Below are 17,095 nucleotides of genomic sequence, written 5' to 3' on the forward strand. Positions count from 1 at the left end.
GCGTATGACCTTGTTCAGTTCAAATATGTTTATCGAGCATCTGTTATATCCTAAGCAGCCTTCAAGGCACTGGGGCTAAAATTCTGAAGCAAAATAGGCATGGTTCCTGCTCCTAAAAGCAATAGTGTTTTGAAATATAATAATAAATTAGTTGTTGATTCAATATTAGTATAAATATAAAGATGCATATTGTGTAATGAGTGTGTACTTGTTCCAGCTCTGTTCTAAGTGGTGAAAATACAACAATGAGCAAAACAGACAAAAATTTCTACCTTCATGGAAGTTATATTACAGTAGAGGAGACTGACCCCTTGAAAGTAAACATATAAATGAGGTTATTTCAGATAATGATAATTGCTACAAAAGTGGAACTAGGTTAAAAAGTAAATATATATTGACAGAAGGGGCTTACTTTAGGCCAGGAGGCCAGGGACGGACTTTTTGAGGAGAGAGCAAATCATGCAAAAATATCCAGGGAAGAGCACTCCAACCAGAGGAAAGAGTAAATGCCAAGGTCCTCAGAAGAGAAAGAACATGGCAAGTTCAAGACACAGAAACAAAGCCAGTGTGGCCAGAGTCGAATAAGCAAGAGGAAGAGAGGTAGGCAGGGGCAGGCTCTTGGAGGGTTCTGTAGGTCATGGTAAGGAGTTTGGTCTTACCCTGAGTGTGTGGAGGGTTTTAGAAGTAACACAATTTAGTTTACATTTGTAAAAGGATCCTTCTGGCTGCTGTGCTGAGAGTAGTCTCTAGAGGAATAGGGATAGAATCAGGGAGACCCATTAGGAGGCTACGGATACACATGTCTGTCCATATGTATGTCTCTTGTCTTTTAATGGCAAAACACCATGTGTCTCCCTTTACAAAAAGATAACCTATAATATAAAGACTTTGTCATCACTCATCATTTTTTGTTCCAATATTGGTCAATAAAACAATCTTTTAAAGTAAAAATAAAATGTGGTTTTCTGTGATTCCACCGAACATATGATAGAATTTCATATGTTTTTTGAATAATGATTTTGTGCACTAAGATGTCCTTTTGTCTTTCTTACAGGGCACATCTCCGAAGGGGGAAAAAGTGGTGCATTTTTGGACATTCTGAGGATTCACAAGGAAACCAGACATGTCCTTGGATGACATTAAGATGAAATCTAGTGACTTTTTGGAGAAGGAGCATCTTGACAGTGGGGGCTTTGGAAAGGTGTCTTTGTGTTTACACAGATCCCATGGACTCGTAATCCTGAAAAAGGTGTACACAGGCCCCAAGTGTACTGAGTGAGTTGGGATCAGAGGTGGGTGGGCCAAATTACAGGCTGGCCATGGGAAGAGTTACCGTGGAGGAGCAGGGCAAGGCAGTGGATATGCCATGGCCCAGGCTTTAGAATGAGACAGACTGTGGCATATCAGCGTGTGGGCTTTATGTCAGATAACCCTGAAAGCTGGTTATTATTATTCTCCCTGTGCCGCTGATGAGGATTCTGAGGCTGGTTAGCAAAAAGCTTGCAGTAATAAATGATGAAAGACAAAGAGAAGGAAATAAAGAAGGGGAAGGAGATTAAGGGTAATGAGGGAGGCAATGAGAAGAAAATGGGGAGGGGTCCTTGAGATAGACTTAAATGCTTCCTTCACCATTTTGGTAAGGACCAGCCCTAAGTCTGGGGGTGGGGGAAGTAGCCTATTAATTAGAAGTTCCAGAAGCCCTCTCTTTAAAGCAGCTGGTGGACTTGTTTTACCTCCCTTTGTTCCTGCCAGAGTGGTTACCAAGAGAGGCTGCCTTTTTTTTTTTTTTAATATTTATTTTTGAGAGAGAGAGAGAGACAGAACATGAGTGGGGGGGAGACAGAAAGAGAGATGGAGACACAGAATCCGAAGCAGGTTCCAGGCTCTGAGCTATCAGCACGGAGCCTGACGCGGGGCTCTCATGAACCATGAGATCATGACCTGAGCCCAAGTCAGACGCTTAACTGAGCCACCCAGGTGCCCCAAGAGAGGCTGCATTTTTAATTATCCTGTCCAACGCAGCCCTTTTCTCAGGCTGCTTCTCCTTGCTGCTCTTCATTTCCTTTGCATTCATTCGTTATTGACCTACTGTTTCTTGAGCACTCACTGCCTGTAACTGGGAAGGAGGAATCTGAAGATGAGCAGGAAACGCCTCTGCCTCTGGAAGCTTGTAGCCTGGATCCAGAAGGGATCAGTACATGCACAAGTACCAACACAAGCCCATGTGATGTGATGCATTGGAGGCATATGCTGTGTTTCTTGGGGGAACAAGGACAAGGGCACTAACTGTGCCCATCTTAACAGCACCTTTCTCTCCCGCAGGTACAACGAGTCCCTCCTTGAAGAGGGCAGGATGATGCACAGGCTGAGACATAATCGGGTGGTGAAGCTCCTGGGTGTCATCTTAGAAGAAGGAAACTACTCCCTGGTGATGGAGTACATGGAAAAGGGCAACCTGATGCACGTTCTGAAAGCGGAGGTAAAGAGGGCTTTGCTGTGCACCGTACGGGCACAGCGGCTCGGGGGCTGCCTGTCTGTGATGGTTATTGCCACTGTGTTCTTTTGTAGCTTGTTGGTGTCAAATAACCCTTGTGTGAGTGGCTAGATACTTTGGATTTTCTGAAGTCAGTCCCCTTGTTAAAGCATCCTGGACTTTCCCTGCCCCAGAAGGTGGTCTTGCATTCCCGTCAATCCTTGCAGACAGCTGTCTGTACCCCTCACCTGGGGAGGTCCCCCCCACCCATGTCTTAGTCTTATAGTAGGCTTTTGTCAGCCACCCCAGCATCCACTGTTCAGGGACAAGCACTGTCTTCATGATGTGAAGTGTATGCCTGATAGGTAACAGTAGACACTGACTGATTGGTTAAAGGATGTACACTCTCAATAACTGTGTGTGGAGATGGAATATTGATGATTGCCCTTTGATACCATTTAAGAAACTTACAGGCTAAATATAGAACACTAGAGGCAACAACACTGGATAAGTAAGACTTAAAATAGGAAAATAAAAATTGATTTATGAAAACCAAATCACGTTGATAAAACATTTTATAGAGTTTATCTGTTAAAAAAATTTTTTTAATGTTTATTTATTTTTGAGAGAGAGAGACACAGAGCACTAGCAGGGGAGGGGCAGAGAGACAGGCAGACACAGAATCCGAAGCAGGCTTCATCCACACTGTCAGCACAGAGCCTGACATGGGACTCAAACCCACAAGCCATGAGATCATGACCTGAGTCCAAATCCTGTGCTTAACCAACTGAGCCATCCAGGCACCCCATAGAGTTTATTTTTCTAAAGGTATTTCATTTTGTTTTGTTTTTGTTTGTTTTGAGAGAGAGCTCAGGGGAGAAGGGCAGTGGAAGAGGGAGGGAGGGAGGGAGGGAGAGAGAGAGAGAGGGAGAGAGAGAGAGAGAGAGAGAGAGAGAGAGAGAGAGAGAGAGAGAATCCCAAGCAGTCTTCATGCTGAACTTGATCTCACGACCATCAGATCATGACCTGAGGCGAAAACAAGAGTCAGACACTTAACCGACTGAGCCACCCAGGTGCCCTGAGTTTATCTACCTAGTAAGAGCAAGGCCTTGTGCTAGTTAATCAAGAAGCAATAGCAAATATGACACACATAAAAGGGACAGATAAGGAAGTGAACAGTATGGTGCAATTGTGTTTTGATAGACATCCTCCTAGTGTGCTGTGGGAACACAAAGGAGCAGCAGTCACTTTAGCGTGTGATAAATAGGAAGGGATTCCAGAAGGAGGATGCTTGGGCCAAAGCCCAAATGACAAGCAGATAATTAGGGAATAAGGGTTCCAGGCAGAGACAATGGCATGTGCAAAGGAATGAGAGTATGCCATATCTGGGAAACTTACAAATAACTGGATTTGGCCAAAGTGTAGATTGCATGAGACACTGGTGGGATGTGGCTTTCTTTAGGGCAGATATTCCCCCTTTTCCTGTCTTCTCCCCCCGACCCTACATCTGCCCAAAATTATGTCTGTTCTTCAATTCTTTTAAGTCCCAGACATCTCTCACAGATACCTGTGGGAAGGGGTAAGAGAGGTTCACCTATACACATTGTGTTGTAATTTGATCAGATTGCTCTTCTCCCCAAAACTGGGTAAGATCAGCTGCTGCATGAAGTAAATAGTCATTTTGATTGGGAGGTAAATCTTTTGGGACAAGGGGGCATTCTCCCGGATCAGGCAAAGATAAGGTAGACTAGTTTGGGCTCCAGAGGGAACTCAAGAGGACATGAGGGAGAAAATCAGGAAGGGGAATGAGAAGGTCTTTCCTTTGCTTGCTCAGAACTTTTTCCTAATTCCAAAGGTATATCAAGGAAGAAAGGAAAATCTCTGGCTATTTTTTGTATGCTGGTGATCAGGTGACTAATTCATCTCCATTGTGGGTTTTAAATATGATTTGGGGGGTTGACTTGGGAATCTAACTTCCATCATTTAAATTTTTTTCCTGTTTACCAACAACCAACATATATCTAAATTTTTAGAAATCAGCCTAAACAGCCTTGTTTGTAAACTAGAGACTGTGCACATATACACGTACACACACATACAAACAGTTTGTGTTTTTCATTGTTAAGCAAAACTAATGTTTAGCTGCTATAATAGAAATTGGAGTTGTCTGTATTAATGTTGATATTTATACAACTAGAATACAGTCGTAAGTAAGAGTGACTTAAGAATTTACAAAGATCTAAAATAGATGATACCAAATCACCAAATAGATATTAAACCCACTTCAGCATTGTTTTAACATCATGTTATCCCATAGATTAGTCTTTACATATTTGTAATAAGTGTGAGCATGTTCTCTTGTATTCTTTTTTTCTCAATGTTCATCTATACATTTCTGTGACACTGTTCACCTATTTAATATATAGTAGCACATATTAATGTACTATAGAAAAATACTTGTTTTTTGTTTATTTATTTATCCATCATTCAATAAACATTCCAGGCACCATGCCAGATAGTCAGGATGCATTCTAGAATGATGATGATGATGGTGGTGGTGGTGGTGATGTTTTGCTCTCAAGGAGCTTAATTTTACAGCATTTTAGTATATTGCCATATTGGCATGAAAGTTTTATTTTTACATGACAGAGCACAACATTAGTACTCTTAGCACCTGGGATGAAATCTTTCTTTAAAAGGGGACTTCTTTTAAAATGACAGCAGTGCTGAACAGCATAATAGAAGGAATCCTGGTAACTGCAGATAGTCCCCAACTTATGATAGTTGGACTTACCAATTTTTTGACTTTATGACAGTCAAGAGCAATAGGCATTCATTGGAAATGATACTTTGAATTTTGAATTTGGATCTTTTCCTGGGCTAGTGACACACAGTACCAGCCTGTCTTATGATGGTAGGCAGTGGCCATGAGCCGCACCTCCCAGTCAGCTATGTGATCACAGGAAAACAGCCGGTATGCTCACAACCATTTGGTTAGTCACACAGCGATTCTGTTTCTCACTTGCCATTTTGTATTCAGTCAGTTACATGAGATGTTCAATGTTTTATTATAAGATGGGCTTTGTGTTCAAGATTTTGCCCAACGAGGGCTAATATAAGTGTTCTGAGCATTTTTAAGATAGGCTAGGCTAAGCTATGATGTTCACTAGGTTAGTTTAAACACATATTCAATTTAACGATATTTTTAACTTATGATGGGTTTGGGATGTAACCCCATTATATGTCAAGGAAGATCTGTCTGTTCTAAGGTTCAGACCCCAGCACTCTTGAATAAAACAGTCGGTTTGGCCTGTTTGATTACCTTTCCATTTCATAGACTTAACTATCACTGTTTTAGATCAGTATCCCCCTTTCTGTAAAAGGAAGGATAATTATGGAAACCATTGAAGGAATGTGCTACTTACATGGAGAAGGAGTAATACACAAGGACCTAAAGCCTGAAAATATCCTCGTTGATGATGACTTTCACATTAAGGTAAATCATAATCTAAAGGTTTCTAGAAGATTGGGGTGATTTTAGTTTTAATTCTCCACTATAGATCCATTTTTTCACATGGTAGACCTTAAAGGAAGACCTCACTCAGCTTATAACTGGTGGTGGTGGTGCTGGAAGGTTCTGCCAAGGATTGAAAAGAAAGATACGGACTTGATGGAGTCCATATTATTTATTTATTTACTGACTTTAATCTATATTTTGTATCAGTTTGTTTTTTTTTTAATTCTAACTTTTTCCATTGTAGTAAAGGGAACAAAGGGAAAGGATTTTCCTTTTGTTCACTCAAGAGCAAGATTTAACTAGATGGAACATCACGTCTAATTGGCTTTGGCAACAGGAATCCAAGCGCGAGAATCTGAAAGGGGAAGCAGCTTTTGGGGGAGAACTCAGGAACTGCTTACGCAGGCATCCTTCTACTACAAGATTGTGCTTCTAACACTTCCTTCTAATCTTGGACAGATTTTTAATCCTACGACTTTAAAGGAAGGTTCCTTCTTTACAATAATAACTTACCTCTAATGTATCTCTTATGTTAGAATCTCTGGATTTTAGATAATCACGTGCTGGAATTCATACCTATATGCTTGGATTCCTAGAGGCAAAAGTAAAACTGTCACCTTTGATTTCTTCTTAACCGTGCGGTTCTGTAATTTTATCCGGCCATCTCCCTCTTCGTTCTGTGTCTGACCTTTGTATTTGTCCCTTTGCTTTCTTGTCTGTTTTTCTCCTCCTTCCCATCCTGTCATCTCTTAGGTTCAGGCTACCAACTCAAAACAAGTAACACTACCATCCTTTTCCTCAGTGTCTTTGGAATCCTTAGACTCTCGCATCCATGGGCTTTGGAACACCGTTGGGGAAAATTGAAGGTGCAGTACCTACTCACCATCTGCTCTACAAATCTGCTGAGAAGAAAATACCTTGTATTCCTAGCCCCAGAAGTAGTTGAAAAAAATATGCAGAGTAAATGAGGAATTAGAATAAACATGTTTTACTGTAGTTCATGTCAGAAATACTTCTGCTTTTCCTCTTTCCTCCCCCTCCCCCAACCCTACTAGCAAATTCCCTGGGTTTATTGCATAAGAATTGAGATACCAGAATTTCACATGAACATTTCTTAGGGGAGATTTTCTTAGATGGCTGAAGAGACACAAAATTTCTGTGAGTCTGTTCAGAAATAGCTGTTTTAAATTTATCTAGTGTAACCACTTCAGGAAATTCACTATACCTTGCATCTATTAGATAAGCCCCAGAGTTAAAGACAAGTCTGATTTGCTTATAGCTTTCACAGAACACTCCCATTGGCTTGATCTCTTGCAGATAGCTGATCTTGGCGTGGCTTCCTTTAAGACGTGGAGTAAACTGACTAAAGAAGAAAATAATGAGCAGAGAAAAATGAATAATAGCGCCCCTAAGAAAAATGGTGGAACCCTCTGCTACATGGCCCCTGAGCATCTGAATGACATCAACGCAAAACCCTCAGAGAAGTCAGATGTATACAGCTTTGGCATAGTACTTTGGGCAATATTTGCGAATAAGGAGCCATATGAAAGTAAGATGTTTATAGAGGAGTAGAATCTATGTGTTAATCAAAACTGTTGAGTGAAATAGTGGCCTTCAATGACATCAGTTAAGATTTATAACGTCTTTTTACCTACTAGACCATAAGCTACACCAGGGCTGGGACGGTATCTGACTGAGTCAGTGCTATTTCCCCAGTCTCTACACACACAGTGCCTGGAACACAGTTGGTGTTCAGTACATTTGTGGTGAATGAATGATTAATCTCAGTTTAGGAATCAGGGATCACAGGACAAATAGGAGCCTTGATGATATATCTGAGCTTGGGAGGTATTGTAGAATTCCAGGATTTTTCCTGGACAGGAAAGCTTGCTTGCTTCTGCTTAGGAGACATATGCCTCATACTTTCACTCAATCGCTTGCTCCTTCACTCAAGAATTACTTCTTTTCGGGGCACCTGGGTGGCCCAGTTGGTTAAGCTTCTTACTCTGGAGGTTCTACATCTCAGGTCATGATCTCATGATTCGTGAGATCCAGCCCTGTGTTGGGGCTCTGTGCTGTTAGGGATCCCTGATTGGGATTCTCTCTGTCCCTTCTCTCTCTGCCCCTCCCCTGTGTGCACTCACACTCTAAATGAATAAATAGACAAACAAACAAATAGATAAGAATTATATCTTTTCAGTACTTACTATGGACACTTTAATTGGAATTAAGAATAAAAAGATGAGAAAGACATGATTCATGCAGGAGAAGATACAGTACTCATTCCTCAGTTTGTTAAGTGCCTAAATTACTGGCCATTTCCTGGTCCCTTTTTCTTGGGTCATTATTGGCTCCTCTGGTTTAATGATCACTACTTTGCCAAGGCCTCTCAAATCTCTTATCTAGAGCCCTGGCCTGGATATCCACTTATCTGTTGTATCTATTACACATACCAGAGGAACCCCAAAGCAACATGCCCTCAAACAGATTCATCTACATGTTCTCCGTGTAGTCCACTTGGCTCTGCTCTTCTCATGTTCAGAAAATGGCATCACCCTCTCTCCTCCCACCCCCTGTACCCTACCTAGTTGTTGGGCCAGAAGCATTTCACGTCTTAGCTTTGCCTCTTGTCTCCCACATGCAATCACACGTTTAAACCTATGAACTCAAGATTATATGTGATTCAGGCTACATCTTGAATCCATCCACTTCTCTCTATCCCCACCAGACTCTATGCAGTTCAGACCCTCCGTATTTCTGCTGATGGCTTCTCATGCCATCCCCCATTCACACTTCAGCCATGCTGGTTGTCCTAAAAGGCAAGTATGACCATCTCACTCATATTTTTGAAATCTTTCCAAGGCTCACTGGGCCTTCAGGATAAAGTTCAAATTCTTCAGTATGGAATACAAAGCCCTCTCTGATTTAGCTTTTCCATCTTTCTCTAGCCTCATTCCTTACCTGTCTTTCTTTAGTCATTTTGCCCAGTTATGGTGAGCTACTCATAATTCCTGGGCTACATTATGATTTGGGGGACTTCCAGTCTATTCATATCCTGCTTCCCTAGCCCAGAATCCTCCTCTCTGAGTCCTCCTTCCTGATTCTTTACATGGATAAATCCCACTTAGGTTTCTAGACCCAGCAAATCCTTCTCTGACCCTCTAGTCATGGTTGTGTTAGCAGAAACCTTTGTGCTTACTTTTTAAATAGCAATTATCACTCTATATTTTATGTTACTCTCAATAAACTGAGCTCCTTACAGGTAAGAGCCGTACCTTATTTGTCTTTATAGTAAAATCTGAAGTATGCCATTGGTTTTAGTCACATATTCTATTTGTTCTACCAGGAGACCTCTTTGGTGTGAATTCTGTCTTTCATCTCAGAGGTTAAGATGTTGTTTGATCATCTGGGCGGTGGACCATGTCAGAGGGTCATTCTGCCCCTAAGGAATGAGACAGCCCTACTGAAAACACACCCCAGGCAGAGAGACATCCAGCCTTGTCCAAACCCTGCGATCTTCCTGCCTGAGACATTTAGGACCTGAGAAAAAGTCAACTTAAATCCCTCTTTGCTTTATAGATGCTATCTGTGAGCAGCAGTTGATAATCTGCATTAAATCTGGGAACAGACCAAATGTGGAAGACATCATTGAGTACTGCCCAGAGGAGATTATCAGCATCATGAAGCAATGCTGGGAGGCGGATCCAGAAGTTCGGCCAACATTTGCTGGTAAGAGCAGCTTTTATGGCTATATACATCGCCTATGAGGCCATTTTCTTAGTAAGACATTATCAAAAAGTTGCTCTAAGTTTTTAAAACACTGAGCTCTACTTGTGATTTCAGATTGCTTTTCTAGATTTCAAACATTTTGTTCAATTAAAAAGATACTATCCCTCTCAAAAGCATGAAGGCATATAAGGCCCTCATTTCTTTTTTTTTCATAGAACTTTTTAAAAAATTATGTTAAAATATACATAACACATAATTTACCATTTCAGCCTTCTCTAAGTGTACAGTTCAGTGGCATTAAGTACACTCACAGTGTTGTGCAGCCATCACCACCGTCCATCTCCAAAACTTTTTTGTCTTCCCAAACCAAAGCTCTGTACCCATTACATACCAACTCCCCATTCCCCTTCCCCCAGCCCTTGGCAACCAACCATTCTCACTTTCCATCTCTAGGAATTTGACCTCTCTGGGTACCTCATATAAGTGGAATCATACAGTATCTTTTTGTACCTGGCTTCTTTCAGCATAATGTCTTTAAGGCTCCTCCATGTTGTAGCACATGTCAGAATCTCCTTCCTCTTTCTTGCTGAATGGTATGTATATACCACATTTATTTATCCATTCATCTGTTGGTGGATACCTGGGTTGCTTCCACTGGCCTTCTTATTTCATAGCTTCTTTTCTTTCTTCTCCCTCCCCTTGTGTAGCTGACATATTTGAAGATGTATGTTATTTTGATTGGGCCTGTAGTGGAGGGAGAGGGCAAGGGATATGGATGTTTGCCACATCTTGTACCTCCTCTCATACCCCTAGGTTACCTAGGATCTTGCTAAGATCCTAGAGGCAGAGGAAAAATGGAAATCAGAGGAAAGAAAATCAGGTGAGGACAAAATAAATAGTAGGAAGTCACTTAGGAGCCTACAAAGCATTTTACTTTCATATTTCTGCTATGAAGAAACAGAATTAAAGCCTCATCTACCACTACTACCAACGATTAGAGTGGTACTTTAATTTACTTGCTTGTTTTCTTATTCTCTTAGTCAGCCTGAATTTTCTCCTGGCTTGGTCTCTTCTCTTCTTCCATGCCTTTTTCGTTTTTTTTTTAAATTAAATTTCTTGAGGCAGCTCATTCTTTTAAGCATCCGACTCTTGACTTCAGCTCAGGTCATGATCTCACGGTTTATGGGTTTGAGCCCTGCATTGGTCTCTGCATTGACAGTGTGGAGCCTGCTTGGGATTCTCCCCTTCCCCCCCTCTCTCTCTCTCTCTGCCCCCCCCTTAAAATAATTGAATAAACTTTAAAAAATGAAAATTAAATTAAATTTCTTGTTTTGAGATAATTATAGATTTTTGTGTAGTTGTAAGAAAAAGACAGAGGGGAGTCTGGCTTTCTCAGTTGGTAGAGTGTGCGACTCTTGATCTCGGGGTTGTAAGTTCAAGCCCCAGGTTGGGTGTAGAGATTACTTAAAAATATCTTCTTTTTTTAATGTTTATTTTTTAGAGAGAGAAAGAAAAAAAAAATCACACAAGCGGGGGAGGGGCAGAGAGAGGGGAACAGAGGATCTGAAATGGGCTCTGGTTTTGACAGGAATGAACCTGATGTGCGGCTTGAACTCATGAACTGAACCATGAGATCATGATATGAGCTGAAGTCAGATGCTCAACCTACTGAGCCACCCAGGTACCCCTACTTAACAATCTTAAAAAAAAAAAAAAAAGGAAGAACACAGAAACATCCCTTATACCTTTTACCTAGTTTAACCCAATGATAGCATCTGACCAAACTATATATAGTATAGTATCACAACTAGGATACTGACATTGATACGGTTAGATATGGAACATCTCCATCACCATAAGGGTCCCTTATGTTGCCCTCTTATAGCCAACCCTACTCTCTTCCCCAGCCCCACCCCTCTCCTTCACGTTCTGGTGATCACGAATCTGTTCGCTATCATTTTGGTCATTTCACAAATATTACATGAATAGAATCATAAACTACTTTTTGGGATCCCTTTGGATTGGCTTTTTGCCACTCACCATAATTCCCTAGAGATTCATCCAAGTGGTTGTTTGAATCAATGATTTGTTCCTTTTTGTTGCTGAGTAGCATTCCATGGTGTGGATGTACAACAGTTTATTTATTCACTCCTCAAAGGAAATCTGGTTTGCTCCTAGTTTTTGGCTGTTATAACTAACAGTGCTGTAAATATTCATTGTTACATGTTTTTATGTGGATATATGTCTTTATTTCTCTGGAATAATACCCAGGAATGAGATAGCTAGGTTGTATGGTAGTTTCATGATTGCTTTTTTGTGGGTTCTCTGATGGCTAAGGACATTGAATATTTTTTTATGTGCTTTGGTGAAATGCTGCTTTATGTCTTTTGCCCATTTTCTCATTTGATTGCTTTGTTTTTTACTGTTGAATTTTGAGTGCTCTTTATATATTATATATAGTATTTCTTCATTGGATATGTGGTTTGCAAATATTTTCTTCCAACATATAAGGGTTTCTTTATCCTCTTAGCAGCATCTTTCATAGAGTACAAGTTTTTGAAGTCTAGTTTATTGATTTTTCCTTTTTATGGATTGTACTTTGATGTCAAGCCTAAGAACACTGTCAGTGTTAGATCTCAAAGATTTTCTCATGTGTTTTGTTCTAAAATTCTTACAGTTTTACATTTAATTCTGTGTTAAGTATATTTTTTTCTATATATATTTTTTCTAATTGTCCAGGAAAATTTTTAATTGCTAACCAAAGAACAGTAGCACAGAACTAAATATTTGGTTGTCCTTCTTGCCAGTTTTCAGTTTATATTTTATTGGAAAAATACCACATCCGTTTTGAATTAATTTTTGTATAAGGTACATGGCTTAGTTTGAAGTTCATTTTTTGCTTATGAATATCCACTTGTTCAGGCACCATTTGTTTGAAAGTCTATCTTTCCTCCATTGAATGGCTTTTTCTTCTTTGGCAGAAATCAGTTGGGATGTTTGTATGGGTATATTTCTGGGTTCTGTATTCTGGTGTATCTCTATTCCATGCATCTCCCCTCTGTCAGTACCCACAGTCTTAATTAATATAGTGATATAAGTCTTAAAATTGAGTAGAATTAAATAAATTCTTTATTTAAAAAATTCTTTCAGCTCCTCTAGTTCCTTTGTCTTTCCATATAAAATTTAGAAAAATCTTGTCTGTATCTACCAAAAAAAAAAATCTTACTAGAATTTTGATAGAAATTGTGTCAAATCAGTATATCCATTTGGGGAGAACTGAGGTCTTTACTATATCAAGCTTTCAAATCCACAAACACAATATGTCTCTTCATTTATTTATATCTTCTTTGATTTATTTTATCAGGGTTGTATAGTTTTCAGCATGCGAGTTCTATATATTTCTGTTTTTTGACAAATTATAAATAGTTTGTATTTTATTTTTTTAAATTTTTTTTAACGTTTATTTATTTATTTATTTATTTATTTTTTTCAACGTTTATTTATTTTTGGGACAGAGAGAGACAGAGCATGAACGGGGGAGGGGCAGAGAGAGAGGGAGACACAGAATCAGAAACAGGCTCCAGGCTCCGAGCCATCAGCCCAGAGCCTGACGCGGGGCTCGAACTCACGGACCGCGAGATCGTGACCTGGCTGAAGTCGGACGCTTAACCAACTGCGCCACCCAGGCGCCCCAACGTTTATTTATTTTTGAGACAGAGACAGAGCATGAACGGGGGAGGGGCAGAGAGAGAGGGAGACACAGAATCCGAAGTAGGCTCCAGGCACTGAGCCATCAGCCTAGAGCCGGACGCGGGGCTCGAACTCAGGGACCGCGAGATCATGACCTGACTTGAAGTTGGACACTCAACTGACTGAGCCACCCAGGCGCCCCTAAATAGTTTGTATTTTAAATTTAGGTGTCCATTTGCTCATTGCTAGAATATAGAAATATAGTTTTTTGGGTTTTTTTTTTGTATGTTAATCTTGTATCTTATGACTCTGTTGAACTCACTTATTAATTCCAGGAGTTTTTTAGGAGATCTTTTTTTAGATTTTCATGTCATCTCCAAATAGGGACAGTTTTATTTCTTCCTTTCTGATCTATATGACTTTTATCTCCTTTTCTTACTTTATCATATTGTCTAGAATTTCTAGCATTATCTTAAATAAGAGCAGTGAAATCAGATATCCTCATCTTTTCTCAGTATTTGGGGAAAGCATTTGGACTTTCACTATGAAGTATGATGTTAGTTATGGGTATTTAGTAGATACTCTTTTATCGGTTGAGGAAGTTCACCATATTTGTTCTTATTTTTCTGAGAATTTATCACGAATGGGTTTTGAATTTTGTCAACTGCTTTTTGTACATTGATTGATATGGTCATTATTTCACTTCTTTAAACTGTTAGGATGGGGAATTAACACTGATTGATTTTTGAGTACCAAACCAGCCTTGCATCTCAGGAATAAAACCTATTCAGTAGTGGTATATGATTCTTTTTATTTATTGCTAAATTCCATTCGCTAGTATTTTTTAAGACTTTTGCATGTATATTCATGAGGATATCAGTCTATACCTTTCTGGTTTTTATAGTGTCTTTTTTTTTTTTTAATTTTTAAAGTCTATTTATTTTGAGAAAGAAAGCACAAGTGGAGGAGGGCAGAAAGAAGGGGAGACAGAATCCCAAGCAGGCTCCGCACCATCAGCACAGAGCCCAGTATGGGTCTTGAACTCATGAACTATGAGATCATGACCTGAGCTGAGATCAAGAGTCAGACGCTTAACTGACTATGCTACCCAGGTGCCCCCCTTTGTCTGGTTTTGCTATCAGGGTCAATATTGGCTTCACAAAATAAATTGACAAGTTTTTCCTCCTATTTTCTGGAAGAGAATGGATGTAATTGATGTCAATTCTTTAAAAGTTTGATAGAATTCTCCCATGAAACCATCTGGGCCTGGAAATTTCTTTTTTGGGAGTTAAAAAAATTTTTTTTAATGTTTATTCCTTTTTTGAGAGAGAGAAAGAGAAAGAGAGTCTGCACATGCGTGCGTGGGGGAGGGACAGAGAGAGAGGGAGACACAGAATCTGAAGCAGGCTCCAGGCTCTGAGCTGTCAGCACAGAGCCTGATGTGGGACTCAGACACATGAACCGTGAGATCATGGCCTGAGCCGAAGTGGACGCCCAACTGACTGAGCCACCCAGGCACCCCTCTTTTTTGAGAGTTTAAAATTGTGAAGTTAATTTCTTTAAAAGTATAGGAGCTATCCAGATCTGTTTTACATCAGAGTAATATGTTTTATATCAGAGTAGAATACCAAGTAGCTTGGTAGTTCTAGTTGTGATAGTCTGTATTTTTTGAGGAAATTATATATTTCATTTAAGCTGTCAAATTTATATATGTAAAGTTGTTTGTAGTATCCCTTATTAGTATTTAGATATCTGCAGTGTTTGTAGTGATATGCCCTGTTTCATTCCTGGTACTGGTTATTTATGTCTTCTGTTTTCCTTTGTCAGTCTTCCTAGAGGTTTATCAATTTATTGATCTTTTCAAACAACCAGCTTTGTGTTTCATTGATTTTCTCTATTGTTTTTATGTTTTCTAACAGACCCCTGTTCCTTATCATTTCCTTTCTCCTACTTTTTGTTTGTTTTGTTCTTCTTTTTCTAGGTTCTTGAGATGGGAAGTTAAATTATTGATTTGGATTTGAGACCTTTTCTTTTTTCTAATATGTATGTAATGCCATAAATTTCCTTCTCAGCACTGCTTTAGTTATGTCCCCACAAGTTTTGATAAGTTCTTTTTTACTTTCATTTATTTAATTGCATTTAAAATTTTTCCTCGAGACTTTCTCTTTGATCTATGCATTATTTAGAAGTATGTTGTTGGGGAGCCTGGATGGCTCAGTTGGTTAAGCGTCCAACTTTGGCTGAGGTCATGATCTCATGGTTTGTGCATTCGAGCCCCACATTGGGCTCTGTGCTGACAGTGCAGAGCCTGGAGCCTGCTTCAGATCCTGTGTCTCCTTCTCTCTCTACCCCTCCCCTGCTCACACTCTGTCTGTCTCTCACTCAAAAATAAAGATTTAAAAAAAAAAAAAAAGTATATTGTTTAGTTTCCAAGAGTTTGGAGATTTTCCTGTTATCTTTCAGTTATTGATCTTCGGCTTGATTTCATTGTAGTCAGAGAACACATTCTGTGTATTTCAACCTTTAAAATTTATTGAGGCTTATTTTATGTCCAGGATATGGTGTATCTTGGTATATGTTCTGTGGACACTTGAAAGAAATGGGTTATTCTGCTGTTGTTGGGTAGGGTATTCTGTAAATCTCAATTAGATCCTGTTGATAATGTTGAGTTCTTTTATACCTTGTCTGATGTTTTTTCTAGTACTTTAAATCGTTGAGAGAAATGTTCAAATCTGCAACTAGAATTGTGAATTTGTCTATTTCTGCTTTTCGTTTTATCATCTTTTGCTTTATAGATTTCACATCTCTGTTGTTTGGCACATGTATATTTAGGATCGCAGTGTCTTGATGGATTGATCCTTGTTTTCTGTTCTTTCTGTTTTTCATTTCTCTGTTTTCTTTTTGCTGCGTTCCTGTGCATTCTTAAACATTTTTAGAATCCCATTTGAATTTACTGACAATATTTTTGAGCATAGTTTTCCTAATGGATACTCTAGGTGTTATACCATCTGTACATAATTTATTACAGTCTACTAATGTTATTTTACCAGTTTAAATGAAGTATAAACACTTTACTTCCTTTACTTCTCTTTACTTTCCTCTGTATATAATTGCCTTAAATATTTCCTCTACATACATTTATAATACTTTGACATTGTTACAGTTCTTCTTCAACTGTCAATCATAGTCTAGAAGATTCAAAAGGAGAAGGAAAGCCTATTGTATTTAGCCATATTTTTTATTACTGTGTTGTGGGGTATTTTTTGTAATACTACTTCTGACACCAAATGGGTCACAACTGGGTACTCTAGAATTCAATTAAATTCTGACATTGACTACCTGGAGATATTGTCAGATTCCACAGGTTTAAGGGCTTAGTCCTGATGTAAGATTGTCCCCACTTTATATACCAGATGCAGATAGGGTGCCCAGGCTACCCACATTTCTGCCCCATCAAATACAAATCTGAAGGTCCTCATACTACCCCCTGAGGTTTGGTAATTCACTAGAACAACTCATAAAACTCAGGAAACATTTTGCTTACATTTACTGGGTTATAATAAAGGATACAACTCAGGAACAGCCAAGGGAAGAGATTTCATTAAGCAAATTATTGATGGTGGGAGTGATGTGCCATGAAGCTCTCATGCCCTCTTTGGGCATGCCACTTTCCCAAAAATGTACCC

The 17,095-nt window shown here is 39.4% G+C and overlaps 1 protein-coding gene across 4 annotated transcripts in view; it reads left to right on the forward strand.

Annotated features, from left to right (window-relative positions):
* Nucleotides 1-17,095, forward strand: part of RIPK1 (receptor interacting serine/threonine kinase 1) — a 40,910-nt gene that overhangs the window by 12,509 nt on the left and 11,306 nt on the right. For all 4 annotated transcript variants that reach the window (XM_047103157.1, XM_047103155.1, XM_047103154.1 and 1 more), the window contains exons 2-6: nt 1,055-1,275; nt 2,323-2,479; nt 5,832-5,969; nt 7,308-7,539; nt 9,570-9,719. In XM_047103157.1, the coding sequence (XP_046959113.1) occupies nt 1,124-1,275; nt 2,323-2,479; nt 5,832-5,969; nt 7,308-7,539; nt 9,570-9,719 (829 nt within the window). In that variant the 5' untranslated portion in view covers nt 1,055-1,123. The remainder of the gene's footprint in view (nt 1-1,054; nt 1,276-2,322; nt 2,480-5,831; nt 5,970-7,307; nt 7,540-9,569; nt 9,720-17,095) is intronic.

This window comes from Lynx rufus, unplaced genomic scaffold (assembly GCF_022079265.1).
Source record: "Lynx rufus isolate CCGP_SWC_20201006 ecotype Redwood Valley unplaced genomic scaffold, mLynRuf1.p SCAF_6, whole genome shotgun sequence".
In the NCBI taxonomy this organism is placed as follows: Eukaryota; Metazoa; Chordata; class Mammalia; order Carnivora; family Felidae; genus Lynx; species Lynx rufus.